Source organism: Odocoileus virginianus, chromosome 33 (assembly GCF_023699985.2).
Source record: "Odocoileus virginianus isolate 20LAN1187 ecotype Illinois chromosome 33, Ovbor_1.2, whole genome shotgun sequence".
NCBI classification, from domain to species: domain Eukaryota; kingdom Metazoa; phylum Chordata; class Mammalia; order Artiodactyla; family Cervidae; genus Odocoileus; species Odocoileus virginianus.
In genome coordinates, this window is record NC_069706.1 from 37,574,532 (window position 1) to 37,590,129 (window position 15,598).

The 15,598-nt window shown below is 48.1% G+C and overlaps 2 protein-coding genes across 8 annotated transcripts in view; both read left to right on the forward strand.

Annotated features, from left to right (window-relative positions):
- Positions 1–15,598, forward strand: part of RADIL (Rap associating with DIL domain) — a 79,285-nt gene that overhangs the window by 29,749 nt on the left and 33,938 nt on the right. The window contains exon 1 of one of the 7 annotated variants that reach the window (XM_070460489.1): positions 4,646–5,688. The exons of the other annotated variants lie outside the window; for them this stretch is intronic. Within the exon in view, the coding sequence (XP_070316590.1) occupies positions 5,667–5,688 (22 nt within the window). The 5' untranslated portion in view covers positions 4,646–5,666. Of the gene's footprint in view, positions 1–4,645; positions 5,689–15,598 lie in introns of those variants that run through there. 7 annotated transcript variants of the gene reach the window in all.
- On the forward strand, positions 5,882–10,229 carry PAPOLB (poly(A) polymerase beta). Its single transcript, XM_020874720.2, has one exon. It carries the CDS (start codon positions 6,090–6,092, stop codon positions 8,016–8,018), a length of 1,929 nt encoding a protein of 642 aa, XP_020730379.1. The 5' UTR covers positions 5,882–6,089; the 3' UTR covers positions 8,019–10,229.

Here is a 15,598-nt window from a genome sequence, read left to right on the forward strand (position 1 = left end):
CATGTCATCTGAGCAGCAGATTGGGTGTGTGTTCACCGTCCCACCTGGTCCATGGAGGGGTGGACAGGCCTGAGCCCCGATTAAACTGGGGTGTCCAGGCATCTGGTGAGACCGCTGCTGTCTCAGCTGCTGACTGTGCTGTGAATTCTGTCCTGCGTCCCCCAGCTTCTCCGTGCTGTTTGCTTTTGACCTTTTTTCTCTCCTGCCACGAACCTGACGTTTCATAACACTTCTCTCAGGATGAAGGAGGTGATCTGGATTCTTTTCTCTCTTACTGAACTCTCGAGTCTGGAACAAGACTCCCCTTGAGCCTGTTCTCAGCAACAGTCATTGTCGGAAACGTTTAGTTTACGTGGTTGGGTAAAAGCAAAACAACGCCCAGCTTTCCCCATACTAGAAAATCGACTGAACCTAAAAGGCGTTTTTGAGGAGTTCTGTTATTTCTTTCTGGCGGTGCTGGGTCTTTGCTGTTGTGTGCGGGCTTTTCTCTAGTTGCGTCAAGGGGGCTGCTCTGTTGCGCTGCGGTGGCTTCTGATGCAGAGCACAGGCTCCCGGGCACACGGGCCTCGGGGTCTGCAGCACGCAGGCTCAGGAGGTGCGGCTCTTGGGCGCTAGAGCGCGGGCTCGGTAGTTGAGGTGCCCCGGCTTAGCTGCTCCGAGGAATGTGGTGTCTTCCCAGACTAAGGTCAGACCTGTGTGCCCCGCGTTGGCAGGTGGACTCTTATCTATTTATTATACCATGAGGGAAGTCTGTTCTTGAGGATTTTTAATTCAAAGAGAACATAAAGTTGTATGGTTAGCTGCTAACCAGTTTCATCCTTCAATTCACTGCTTAAAGAAAAAAAATTATAGCCTTTAGTTTCACTTAGAGGCGGGGTGTTGGAAGGAAGCCTAGAAGCCCTGTCCCCCGAGCTGGATGGTGCCCACCTGGGCCCTGGCTGGCAGCACCTTCCCCCCCGCCCCCCAGAGACTTCGGGCCACATTATCTAAGGAGTCTTCGAAGCCTCAGCGCTTAACACAGAAAACACGGGGGGAGATCAGAACTGGTGCATGATGTTTGAAAGACACAAAACATACGAGGAGTTGGCTACAGTATGGCTAGGGTGGACGGTGCAGGGAAGGAAAAGTAAAGTTGGATCCTTACTCCAAATAGTTTAAAAACCCACAAATCAGAGAGGAAGTTATAGAGCTAAAAGAAAGATTTCATAAATAAGGCTTCAGTTCAGCTCAGTCGTGTCCTACCTTTGCGACCCCATGGACCGCAGCACGCCAGGCCTCCCTGTCCGTCACCAACTCCCGGAGCTTGCTCTAACTCATGTCAGTGTCGGTGGTGCCATCCAACCATCTCATCCTCTGTCGCATCCTTCTCCTCCTGCCTTCAATCTTTCCCAGCATCAGGGTCTTTTCCAATGAGTTAATTCTTCGCATCAGGTGGCCAAAGTATTGGAGCATCAGCCCTTTCAATGAATATTCAGGACTGAATCCTTTTAGGATAGACTAATTGGATCTTGCATTCCAAGGGATTCTCAAGAGTCTTCTCCAACATCACAGTTCAAAAGCATCAATTCTTCAGTGCTCAGCCTTCTTTATAGGACACAAACCATGGGGTAAGGCAGATAAATTTGACTATATTGAAGTTTAAGCTTTCTTTCCATCTACAGACATTATATACTATATAATGTGTAATAAGATACAAGATTTAGTTCTACCCATGGTGCTGCATGTAAATCCAGCTCTTTTTTGAGGCACTGCTTTTGCTTGAGTCATGGTTTCCACCACTTGCTTTTTTATTCCATGATCCATTCTCCTAATCATGGGTACTCAGGTTGCATCTAATTCTTCCTGCTACAGACCATGGCATGATGACCCTCTCCAGGGCCTGTGCCAAGTTCCCTGGGGGTTCCCACTAGGGAATGGCGCTTCTGGATTATGGCAGGACAGCAGCTTCTGCAGACAGGCTGCCTGCTTTCTTGTACAGCCGTTCCATATCCTCAAGCATTGAGTATGAGCCCCCGCCACATGGAAATCTTCCCGGAAGCAGGTTAAAATCAGAAGGTGCTGCAGGGTGGCAGGGTGCTGGAGTCATGAGGCCAGAGAGGTGTCCTGGGCCGGTGGGCGTGAGCAACTGTGGACTGAGCCGTGAGCTGACTTTCCGGAGTCAGAGTGTGACTTTGAAATGATCCCTCGGCCTAAACAAAACTCAAGAGATGGACCTTCTGGATATTGATTAGCCCAAGATTTGAAGGTGAACGAATTTTCCCTTTCAAATACTCATTTGGCTGTACCGGGTCTTCGTTGCAGCAGTGGCATCTTCAGTCACGGCATGCGAACTCTTAGATGTGACGTGTGGGACTTAGTTCCCTGACTGGGGATCAAATCCAGGCCCCCTGCGTTAGGAGTGTGGAGTCTTAGCCACTGAACTAATGGAAGTCCTGAAATAATTTTCTTTGTCATGCTCATTCATTTATTTGTCAGCAGATATTTGTCGAGTGCTACTATGTTCGGTACTTGACTAGGTACTGGATATACAGCAGTTAACAAACAGGTCATGTTCTCATGGAGCTAAGAGTCTACAGTGGGAAATAAAGATGATTTGAAAAACACAGAATTACAAATTCTATGTGCTATAAAAGAAGAGTATAGGTGCTAATGTCGCAGGGAGGTTAGGGATGTTCTGAGATGCAATTCAAGCCAATCTCAGTTGACAGCAGCAAGCAGTGAGGAGCAGTGGGCAGGAGGTGGCAGGGAGGCGCCTTCTGGGCGGAGGGGGCCGCGCTGTGCAGAGCGCGGGGGTGAGTTGCTGCTGGTGTCACTCGCTGAGTCGCGTCTGAGTCTTTGCAGCCCCATGCACTGCAGCATGCCAGGCTGCCCTGCCCTGCACTATCTCCCAGAGTTGATTCAACCATCTCTTCCTCTGTCACCCTTTTCTCCTCCTACCTTCAACCTTCCCCAGCACCAGGGTCTTTCCAAGGAGTTGGCTGTTCGCATCAGGTGGCCAAAGTATTGGAGCTTCAACATCAGTCCTTCCAATGAATATTAGGGGTTGATTTCCTTTAGGATTGACTGGTTTGATTTCCTTGCTGTCCACGGGACTCTAAAGAGTGTTTTTCAGCACCACAGTTTGAAAATGTCAATTCTTTGACACTCAGCCTTCTTTACAGTCCAACTCTCACATCCCTACATGACTACTGGAAAAATCATAGCTTCGACTATACAGACCTTTGTTGGCAAAGTGATGTCTCTGCTTTTTAATATGCGAGAGAATGAAACAAATGTGAGTTACCAAAAGGCAAGGTAGCCAGAGGGTGGGGGAAGTTGTGAGAGGTGAAGCTGGAGAGTTGGTAGGGGTTGTTAGGGATTTTGGATTTTAGACTCAGTTTAATGGGAGGCCACTGAAGGGGTTAAAGACTGATGTGGCTACTGGGTAGAGAATACTTTGAAAAGTCAGTAATAGATTAATTACTTTATTGTAGGAGTCTAGGCGAAAGTTGATGGTAGTTTGGACTAGAGTTATGAAAAAGCAGGTAGAAGCTGATGAATCCCAAATATATCCTGGAGGTAGAATCATCAATATTTGTAAATGAACTAGATGTCAAAGATGAGAAAGAGGTGTCAAGAATGAAGCCCAGATTTCTGATAAGAGCAGCTGAGTAGATGGAGGTGCCATTTACCAAAGGGGTGACTTCCCAGAGAGAAACAGATTATGGAGGGAAGAGTAAGAGTTCTCTGTAGACTGTGTCCAGTTTGAGACATCCAAGTGGAGGTGTCAGGAAGGAAGTCAGATGATGTGGATCTGGAGCTCAGAAGAGAGCAGGTTATAAAAACTGAAGCTGTTAATAGGTGATACTTAAGCTGTGAAAATTGATAGATGACACAGCTAATAAATACATATACAGTGAGAAGAGTCAAGGGCCTAACAAGGAAACTGGAAGAGCTCCAACTTTAGAGGAAAAGTAATGAAGGAGCAAATTAGACTGAGGGGAGACCAGAGATGTACAAGACGACACAGTGGGTGGTACCGCGGAGGCCAGTGTGAGTCTCCTGTAGGTCAGGAAAGGCGCAGGCCATAGAAGCCGCTGTTAGGCGACATGGAGGTCGCTAAGTGCCCTGCTGGCAGCTATGTTGCTGGAATGTTTAGCACACATACCGCGTTGAAATAGGTTGAGAAAGGGGCGCTTACATTTCTGGAAATATGTGGGATTAATTAGCCTGGAAGAGCTTTCGGTATAAAGTACCTGGAAGTGCTGGATGAATTGTAACAATTCTCCTTTTAGATGCGTAGCTGAGAACCTCCCAAAATAAAGGAATCCCTAGGGGTGACAAAAATGACAAAATGAGGACCTTAGAATCTGAACTGATTATGAAGCTAAAATTGCCTTGCAGTTGTTTGCCAGTCTTTGTAATCAAGAAACTTAAGTTTAATAGCTGTCCAAGAAAGATGTAGCGAGTTGGAACTGAGACCTCATATCTATTTGAAAACTATAAAGGTGGACACACTCAATGAAAAGATAGAATAGGAAGAAGTTGTTACCTGGTAAAAGGAGATGACAAAGAGTTCTCTCTCTTGACCCGGGCTCTGGGTGGGAAAAACTAAATACTCTTTGCTGGAATTGAAAATCACTCTTCCTCTCACATGTTTGGAGTTCAGAATTGTACTATTTAACTGATGTGGATAAGAAATTACATTGTACATAATTTGATGATGTACAAGGACATCGGATAGAACAAAGTACTCTTTGGAAGGACATCCTTCCACACAGGCCTCCCAAATCTGGCCAGAGATGAGCTCAGAACCCCAAATAACAAGACACATGAAGTGATGCTACTTGAAATGAGTCAGTAGAAAACGGCAGAATCAAATTCTTAAGAACCTGGGAACTGGAACCATTAATTATAAAATATTGAGTAAGTAGTTTTAAAATATTTAATGAAACACAAGATAGAAGGAAAACAGGAAAGAACAGAATGTCATCCCAAAAGGTAGGGAGGATTTGGAAAAGAAAAAGATGCTTTTAGTAATAAAAATGCAAGTTTGTAAAGGGACACTTTGGTGATGGCTTAAACAGCAGACTAAATACGACCAAAGAGAACTAGAGAACAAGGTAGACCCGGCATCATGCAGACAGAAACATGGGCTGAGAGTCACGGGGAACTGATGGGAAGGCCTGTCACATGTCCACACGAAGAGGGTCAAGAGAATGGAGGGAGGACATACTCCACGGACGTGCCCGAGAGTCACCCGGCAGCGTGACTCTGCGAGCACCAGTCTTCCGATTCAGGACTCGGCGTTTGCCGCGTGATTTGAACGAGAGGTTCGCCCCCTTGCTCCCTGGTGGCGATGCCGCAGGACATTTCAGACGGATTTTTACAGCAGTCACAAAGACAAGACCGGCGAGCAGCAGGCTAGCCGGCTGCAGACTCCGCACCGGGAGCCGCAGAAACCAGAGGTCAGCAGATGGGACCCTCAGAGCTGGACAGGACAGGACCGAGAACCCGGAGCAGCGGTTGCGGCTGCCCCGCTGCCACGCAGGTAGCCGACCACCGGGGACGTGACAGAGCCGCTCCTCCGCAACGGACCCCGCTTTGCAGGGGTCCTCAAGGACGGGCCTGAGGACAGAGGCCCCTGAAGGTGCCGCGGGAGGGGACGGAGACCAGGCAAGGAGGAAATGGCGAGCGAGCAGATTGACGGTAGGTCTGGGTAAATGTCTTACACAGCTTTGACACGGCCAGAGCCGGGGCGCACCCCTGCCCGCCCCGACCGGCCGGACGCCGGGGCGGAGCCCCCGGAACTACAGCCCCCATGAGGCTCTGCGCACGCGCATGCGCCGTGGCACGCGTGGCGCGTGGTGTGCGTGGCGCGCGGCGTGGCGTGCGTGGGCGTTCTAGAACGCAGCGGCGAGGGCCCCGGCGCCATGTTGGGGCCGAGGGGACCGCGGAGAGGCGCTTGAAGCGGCGGGAGCGGAGCGGGAGCGGGTCGGACCTGGGCTGGTAGGAGCCCCGCCCCTCCCGCCTCAGCGGATCATGACCCGGGCGGCGGCCACGGAGGTCGCGGTGGCGGGGGACGCGGCGTGGCGGGGCCAGCGCTAGAGATGATGCCGTTTCCGGTGACCACCCTGGGACCACAGCGGACCCCGCCGCCGCCCAAGCACTACGGCATCTCTTCCCCCATCAGTTTAGCACCCCCCAGGGAGACTGACTGCATACTTACCCAGAAATTAATTGAAACTCTGAAGCCCTTCGGGGTTTTTGAAGAGGAAGAGGAACTGCAGCGCAGGATTTTAATTTTGGAGAAATTAAATAATCTGGTAAAGGAATGGATACGAGAAATCAGTGAAAGCAAGAGTCTTCCACAAGCTGTAATTGAAAATGTTGGAGGGAAAATCTTTACATTTGGTTCTTACAGGTTAGGGGTGCATACGAAAGGTGCAGATATCGATGCGTTGTGCGTGGCACCGAGACACGTTGATCGAAGCGACTTTTTCACCTCCTTCTATGATAAATTGAAACTACATGAAGAAGTAAAGGATTTAAGGGCTGTTGAGGAGGCATTTGTACCGGTTATCAAACTGTGTTTCGATGGGATAGAGATTGATATTTTGTTTGCAAGATTAGCACTGCAGACTATTCCTGAAGATTTGGACCTAAGAGATGACAGTCTGCTTAAAAACTTAGATATAAGATGCATAAGAAGCCTTAATGGTTGCCGGGTAACTGATGAGATTTTACATCTAGTACCAAACATTGACAACTTCAGATTAACTCTGAGAGCCATCAAGCTGTGGGCCAAATGTCACAATATTTATTCCAATATACTAGGTTTCCTCGGGGGTGTTTCCTGGGCGATGCTAGTAGCAAGAACTTGCCAGCTTTATCCAAATGCCATAGCATCAACTCTTGTCCGTAAATTTTTCTTGGTGTTTTCTGAGTGGGAATGGCCAAATCCAGTGCTACTGAAAGAGCCGGAAGAACGGAATCTGAATTTGCCTGTTTGGGACCCAAGAGTAAATCCCAGTGATAGGTACCATCTCATGCCCATAATTACACCAGCATACCCGCAGCAGAACTCGACATACAACGTGTCTGTTTCAACGCGGATGGTCATGATTGAGGAGTTTAAGCAAGGGCTTGCTATCACACATGAGATTTTGCTGAGTAAGGCAGAGTGGTCCAAACTTTTTGAAGCACCCAGCTTCTTCCAGAAGTACAAACATTATATTGTGCTTCTGGCAAGTGCGCCAACAGAGAAACAACATCTAGAGTGGGTGGGCTTGGTGGAATCAAAAATCCGAATCCTGGTTGGAAGCTTGGAGAAGAATGAATTTATTACACTGGCTCATGTGAATCCTCAGTCGTTTCCAGCACCCAAGGAGAGTCCTGACAAGGAAGAATTTCGTACAATGTGGGTGATTGGGTTAGTGTTAAAAAAGCCAGAAAACTCTGAAGTTCTCAGTATTGACCTCACCTATGATATCCAGTCTTTCACAGACACTGTGTATAGGCAAGCGATAAATAGTAAAATGTTTGAGATGGACATGAAAATTGCTGCAATGCATTTGAAAAGAAAGGAACTTCATCAACTACTGCCTAATCATGTGCTTCAGAAAAAGAAAACACTTTCGACAGAAGGTGTCAGATTGACAGCCTTGGATGACGGCAGCCTTGACTTGTCTGTCGACGGTGAGAACAGCACGCCTGTGTCATCACTTCCTGCCGCTTCGAAGACTGGCCGAGTGACTGGCAGCACTCAAGGCAGAAACAGTCCTGCCCCGGCTGCGGCGGCAGCATCTGTGACTGGTGTACAGTTTCCTGAAGTTTCCTCTCAGCAAGCAAATCCCAGTGACAGCCCTGGGGGCCTGCCCAGTGAAAGCATCCCTCAGACCGCTTCACAGCCAGCTGTTCCTCCGGCACCGAAGCCCACGGTCACCAGAGTTGTTTCCTCGGCACGGCTGGTCAGCCATCCACCCAGGCCTTCTGGGAGCGCAGCAGCAAGCATAGCAAATCCTATCGTAGGAGTCTAGAGGACATTGTCACGTCACCAAGAAGAAAGGACCAAGGCAGCCAAAACAGAAGAGGAATGTTCTCAGAGAGAGACCAGTGTGACTTGATTGAAAACCATTCAGACAGCAGCTTCTGTTGGCCTCATGGGGAACATCCACTGCAGACCTTCCCAGTACCCCTGCTCTCCCTGCAGATCCTATTCCTGTTATCAAGAATTCAATAAAACAGATTGAACTGAGAAAAACACCTCAAGGGTCCATAAACAGTATCTGCCAACTCTACCTGCTGTCTTCACGTGCTAATGGAGGAGAACGAAGGGTGCCAGACTAGATGCGGCCCCAGATAGGGTTATGAGGTACACTTGGTGCCTTCTCTCATGGGCTGACCTTGGTCAGAAGTCCAGGTTAGTATGTGAAGCTAGAAGTGCTGTTATTAATGTGTGAGGTTACTTATGTGTTAGCCACAGTTATGCTATTTCAAAGAACTCCTGCCCTTTAGGAGGAAAAAGTGAGGAAAGAATTCCTCCAGCTATATTTGTACCCATGACTGACATCTGGATGGGATTGATGTTGAATGTATTGTTGGGGGAAGTTTGCAATACAAACTGGTATCAGAATTCATTATGCTGATGCACTTTATGTATATTTTTATTAGAAAGTAGAACTAATTTTAGATTTTTCAGCTTGATGAATTTCAGTTTTTCCTGAAGGCTGTTCTTCACTATTAATCTTCAGATGGGTTCCCATTGTGCGGTGAGTGGTGTACTGTACTTCAGAAAAGGCATCAGGTCCACCTGGCTCAGTCCTGTGAGGTAACCCTTTCAAACGAAATATCCACTCTTAGGATGTGCACTTGGCATTGGAACGGTAATTAGTAGGTGTTTGGTTTTGATGGGACAAGATCAAGAAAGGAGACACTGGTTTTATCTGTAGAACTGTTTCAGGGTGCGTACAATCAGTGGTCAGACAGCAGATACTGAATTGAGCTAACAAAGCTCCATATTCTCTTATCCTTAATCATCTGTCTTAAAACAAGAAAGAACTTTTTGTATCCCCCACCCCTACTGCCTTCTCTCTGCTTGTGTGCACAAGGTGCGCTTGTATATTGTTTCACAGAAAACTCAGTATGCTCGTGTTTTCTTAACCATGATGTGAAACCAACAGTCCTGTGGCCACCTGGCCAGTATTTCAGTGAAGTTTTACTAAAAGTAATTCCCGTGAAGCATGTTATCCATGTTGGATGGCCGTTCAGTCTCCACATAAGAGAAAATGCATATACTCCACAGAATACCTGCTTATGGTAAAGTTAATTTCTAATTTAAACGTGTTAGCAAAAGCATTTTCTCTAGAATTTTAAATCAAATTTTTATTTGTAAGTGACTTATGAAAATTCATTAGTGAAATTTACATGTAGAAACATAAAACATTTCTAGCAAGCACTTGACATCTGGTCAGCTTTCTACTCTTGTTTATCCTGCAAAAGATTCGAGATACCTTTCTTTAAATTAGAAAAAAAGACCACTCATGATTAAGCCACAGAACATTCATGTTGAAAAACAGGAATGCCGGCACTTGTAGGGGAATGAAAACTTAGTCTTATTCTGGACACAGCAGACCTACCAGGTTTTCCATACAGCCTGGTTCTGACTCTTGCCATCCCCCGACAGGGTTCCTTTCTACCACACGTGCATTTTTCATCTCAAACTGCAGCTTCTTAAACTCTTTCCCCGTCCTGTTGAATAATCTCCCCAGGGTTGGATGATAGTCGTTTCCGTCGTGGGCTGTGCAGTAATTGGTACTCTTCACCATGACTTCCTGACGCCTGGTGCACGGTGTTCCTGCCACCTGTGTGGTCCTCCCCCGTCCTGCTGCAATAAAATCGGGTGACGTGTGTACAGTACCTGTGTATTTTGAATAGCTATTGTGTCATTGAAATTGCCAGGCACAAATTTAGTCCTGTCGTTTTGTTCACACATTGGGGGAAATTAGTTTATTAAGTGTTTTGTGTAATTGTACTTGTTTTTCCAAGCTGGAAAGTTGGACCTTTTTAATTCTAGTTTTCATTACCTGAATATCGGACTATTTTTTCATACGGTGTGCATAGTATCTCATGACTGGAGTTTGCTTTGTTTTATAGTATCTGTACTCCTTGTATTTTTCAAGCGCTATTTTGAAAAGAGATGATGTATTTCTCCATTTAAAAAGAACACAATAAAAGTAAATGAGAAAGAAGCAAGCAGAGAGGTTTAAATCTGGATAACGGTTCAGCTGTTTTTACAGTGTTCTGGCAGGGAGAGACACTGATGAACCTTTCCGCTTTATTTGTAGTCTAGCGTTCCTGATACAGCGTTAGGGAGAAGCCTGAAAAGGTTAACACTTCATTTCAAGCGTGCTGACCCCGCAACCAGACTCGGGCCTAAAGCGGCAGCAGTGAGCACATGACCTCTGGCTTTCCTTCTGAGCCAGCCTGACCAGAAGCAGCTTGTGCCCTGCCTGTTGCCCCCCCCCCCCCCCCAGGCTCTTGTACAGGATGCCGAGGCGGGGAGGAGGCTGGTGGCGTGAGGAACAGCTGGAGTGGGTGCTGGCAGAGGGGCTCCCCAGGCGGCGGGGCAGGGAGGGTGCGGACGAGTGCAAGCCCTGCTTCTGAACAGGCGGCTTCAGCCAGTGGCGGGGAGGGGGCCCAGGGTTGTGAACTGCGCCTTCCAGCCCTGGCAGTGGCCTCTGGAGAGTTTTCTGTATTGTGTCGGACAAAAATAGCATTTTAGAAAAGTCTTAAAGTTCCAGAAGAATTTTCTTCACTTAAAAAAAATTTCTGAGAGCATCTTACTTTGTTCTAAAATCAATAAACTACTTTCTTTTGGGGGAAAATGGTTAAAACATAGAGTTAAAAAATTCCTAATCCCAAAGAAGGTAGGGGACGTCCCTGGTGATGAAACCTTAGCACTTGTAAGGCAGGGGGGTGAGGGTTCCATCCCTGGTCAGGGAACAGAGAGCCCGCGTGCTGGCAGAGCTGCCCAGTAGAAGTCTATCAGAGGGTGTCAGGGATGAGGTGGGGCGGGCGAGGGGCGGGAAAAGGTGCAGAAGGAAAATGCCGTCTAAGATGGTGGAAATGAAACCAGGTCCGTCTGTCACTGCCTGTGTGGTAAGTGGAGTAGACATCCTGACGAAACGATGGAGGCTGTGGGGTCTGTGGGGAAACTGAGGCTGCTGCTTGCTGCCTGGTTTCCGAGCGGCACACCCAGGATGTAAGAGGTGAGAAGGCCAGCAAGAAGCTGTCAGTGACGACGTCATCCAGACGTTTCAGGGAAGATAATTACCAGGGGCGAAAGGGACCAGCGCATCAGGGAGAGGAGAGGAAATGCTGCAGGAAAGGGCACGGCCTGGTGCCGGATGTCATAAAACAGCCGCAGCGTAAACAAAGGTTGCCATCTGTCGGAAGTGTCCTTGTCAGAGAAGATTTTTACACAGCTCTTCTCCTTAGTTGATGTTAAGCAGACAAAAAGGAAATAGTTTCGAACACAACAACGGGGTTGGCAAACACTGCTGTCAAGGGTTAGGCGGTGGTGGCGTGGGGCTCAGTCATGTCTGACTCGGCGACCCCAGGGACTGCAGCCCACCAGCCTCCTCTGTCCATGGGAGTTTTTAGGCACGAGTACTGGAGTGGTAGCTGTTTGCTCTTGCGGGGATTTTTGCCGGCCAGGGATCAGACCAGTCTCCTGCATTGCAGACCGGTTCTTGGCCACTGAGCGCCAGGGAAGCCCGTGAAGGGCCAGCTGGGGAGCGTGTTCAGTTCTGTGGGGCTCTGCCGTCTCGGCCCCAGCCACTGAACTCTGCCCTTTAAGGGAGCCCGGGACAGTATGCCTGTCAGCGGACGGCCAGGCTGGATTTGTCACCCGTTCCCTCCACCGGCATTTGTTATCTCTGCTCTATTGGACGTTTGTTATAGAACCTTCCACTCAACAATTAGAAAATGCATTTTATTGTCAAATAACCAGTGGGCATGTGAACACACACAAACCCTCATGTTCAAGCAGAAAGTAAAACTCAGCATACTTTAAATTACCTGATTCATAGAACATGTTTTCTGACTGTAAAACAGTTAAGTTGGGAATGAATAATAAATAGCACAGAGAAAAATTTCCTAAAGAAGACACAAAAGAGCTAAAGTTATGAAGAGACTGACAAATAGAATCTCTTATTCTATCAAGTGATGAACAGTGAAAAGTGGAAAACAGGCTGTCAACACGGAGATTTCATAATACATCAGACCGTCACGATCCAGGAGATGTTAACAGTGGGGGAGAAGGTCTCTGAAAAGATGAAGCAACCCGATAAACTGGCAAAAGAGATGCTTAGGTATTTCACAGAAGAGGAAATAAGAGTGGACAGTAAACATGAGAGGATGCAGCATCTTGTTAGTGGTGAGGAAAATGGGGATTAAGACCACAGAGCTGTTTTTTTCTCTCTTTTTAAACAAAGATGAAGTCTGACAGTATTGAGGTTTGGTGAGGAGGGGGGCACGCTGATGTGATGCCAAGGGGACGGCATGCTGACGGGTGCCTTCAAGAGATGGGGGTCTCTGCTAGTGTTGCTGATGTGCCCACCCTGCTCGTGGGGCTCTGGTGCCCTCCATCTGACTGCTCCCTCCTCTGTCTAGGTGGCCAGAGTCTGGGCTGCCGCTGCAGCCTCTGAAGACCCCCCAGCCCCTCTAGCTTACCTCCCGTGTGCCACGTGGATGTCATCCATTCCCGAATGTGTCACGTCAGGAAGCACTTTGCTGGAGAGACTGTCCCGAGGTCCCCAGGGGATGAGTAGGAGAGTGAAACAGCAGCATTTTGTAATAGCCTGAAGCCTGAAAAAACCCATATCTCCATTAATGCGGAGTGGAGGGTGCGTGGTGTATTCATGCAGTAAATAACGTGGACTCAAGCCGACCATGTGTCCAGATAGTATTAATAGGCTTGTCTCATAACGCTGAGGGGAAAAGAAATGCACAGGAAAATATGCAGTGTGGCCATTCTGTACGAAGTTGAAAGAGAAGGAAAATAGGGCAGTGTCATTTAGCACAACTGTGGACTATGACTCTAAGGGAGAAACCAGGGGAAGTGGAACAGAATCCAGAGGAGCTGGGGCCAGAGGGGCAGGAGGGGAGCTGACGCGGCCGGGACGCAGACACGGGAAGCCTTCCTCTTCTTGCAGGTAGGGTGGGGGAGGAGATGCTGTTGGTTTTATTGTTAGTCCAAGTTGTAAATGCTTCTGAGTGTGTGACGTCGTCTGAGATCAAGAAACCCAGCACCGTGGTGATGTCATCTCCCGAAGTCCAGTGGGCTGTCCACTGTGCCCGAGGGCCACCTCCAGAGGGGTGTCTTAAACCCGTCTTCATCAGTTAGGAATTGCATTCGACCAGACGTTACATTTGACAGTGACTGAGCCCAGTACAGGCAGACTCTCTCTCACGTCCAGAGGGAGTTGGTTCAGGGCCAGTGGGGAAGCGCTCCTGGTCCCCAGGGACCCCGGCTTCCCCAGGGCCAGCCCCACCGTTGTAGTTCGTGCCTTCCATCTGCAGGTGCATGGTGAAAGGTGGGAAGAAGGAAGGAAGCGGGAGGGGTGATGGTGTCCCTGCAGACCGTGTCCTGGAAGATGACATGCCCCCGTCTTTGGCTCATTGGAACTTGGCAGGCTCTAACACACTCACATCAGACTCTCTGCGACCCCACGGACTGTAGCCCGCCAGGCTCCTCTGTCCATGAGGTTCTCCAGGCAAGAACACTGGAGTGGTTAGCCATTCCCTTCTCCAGGGGATCTTCCCAACTCAGGGATTGAACCCAGGTCTCCTGCATTGCAGGTGGATTCTTGGCCACCCGAGCTACTAGGGAAGCCCTATAAGGCCCGGCCTACCTACAAGGGAGGCCAGGAGGTGAGTCTGTGCTTGCTGGACACATAACCGTCATCCCCGTTGTCATGCGAGAGGGAAAAAGGACAGATGGGTGTTGGAATACAATGATAGAGCATCTTGCACACTCATACATTTAGACACAAAGACATTTCCCAATAAGTCAGGATCAAAAAAGACATTTTAAGTGAATTAGAACTGAAGAGTAATGAAAATGCAACTTAAGGATGCAGCCATGATGTTTAGCAGAGGAGCGGCCTGGCTGTAAACGCTGCCCTAGAAAATAATAGACTGAAGAGCGATGTGCTGTGTGCCCTCAGAGCCAGGTTAAAAAAGGATGTAACACATTCAAAGAAGCAATATAGAGCAGAGTAAAGACAGGGAACACACATGCAGTGGGGAGGATCGACAAAGCGAAGAGCACGTTCTCTGAAGACTAATAAAATAGTAAAAACTGGGAAGACTGAGGAAAGCTAAAGATGATACACACTTTAGAAAGCTTTATGCTAGTAAAGTTGAAAACTTAGTTGAAATGGGCAGTCTCTTACACAGAGATAACCTACCCAGAGTTACTGAAGGATAGAAAACCTGAATGGACTTATAACCTTGAAAGAAATAGCTTGAGTAGTTTGAAAATGTCCCCACCAAAACCAAAGTAAAATCAAAACACATATGACCTAGAAGGTTGTACAGGCAAATTCTACTTGATATTCAATGAGAAGACTTAGTCCAATATTTTACATGAGACTATCCCAGAAAACAGAAAAATTCTATACAACAAATAAAATGTTTATATCAAAACCAGAAAACAGGACATGAAAAAAGTTAAAAGCCAAATTCACTTATGAATGTGGATATGAAAACTAAACCCAAACCAGAAATGTATACCAAGCCATCCTGAGCAAGTTTGATGGATCTCTGGAATCTGAGGTGATTTAACATTTGCGATGCCAGCTGGTAGGTTGATGCTGGCTGTCGGCAGGAGGGCCCAGCTCTCCGTAGGCTGATGGAGTGTCCTCACGGCGTGGCAGCTGACTTCAACCCCGGCTCGTGATCTGAGAGTGCAAGGCACAAGCTGTAGTGTCTTCATGACCCGGACGTGGAAGTCACACCGCCCCTTCCGCCGTGTCCTTGTGGTTAAACAAGAGGAGACTCTAGAAGAGCTCAAAAGCCAGGAGATCCCTCGGGGCCGTCTTGGAGACTTCCTCACGGATCAGCAGGCGGAATGGTCCGTTAAGTGCCTTATGGTGAGATATGGCACAGCACTGAACAGGAATGAGCTAGAGGTGCACAGAGCCAGTGGCTGTGTTCATAATGTGTGATACCATTTCATCAGGCTTTTTAAGATTGCAAGTGAAATATACGCTTTTCAGAGAGATTGACTATGTGTGTACATAATATCCTCACCATACTAATCCATGAACAAACACACACACAGGAATTATGATCCCAGATCCGCATAGCTCTTTTTGGAGGGAAGACTTCTCACCCGTATCTAGGATGGCCTTTCCAGTGGGTCTGTTCTGTTCTTCACACCCTTGCAGGTGCCTGCAGTGTTTCCCTGTTACCCAGGAGGGCGAGTAGGAGACAGACCAGGAGCCTCTGTGTAGGCAAACTTTCCACAACGTGTGGCTGAAAAGGAGGGTTGAGGGAGGCGCCTGCGGCTCGCGGGTGTGGGTGGAGGTGGGGCTGGGAGCGCAGCATGTGG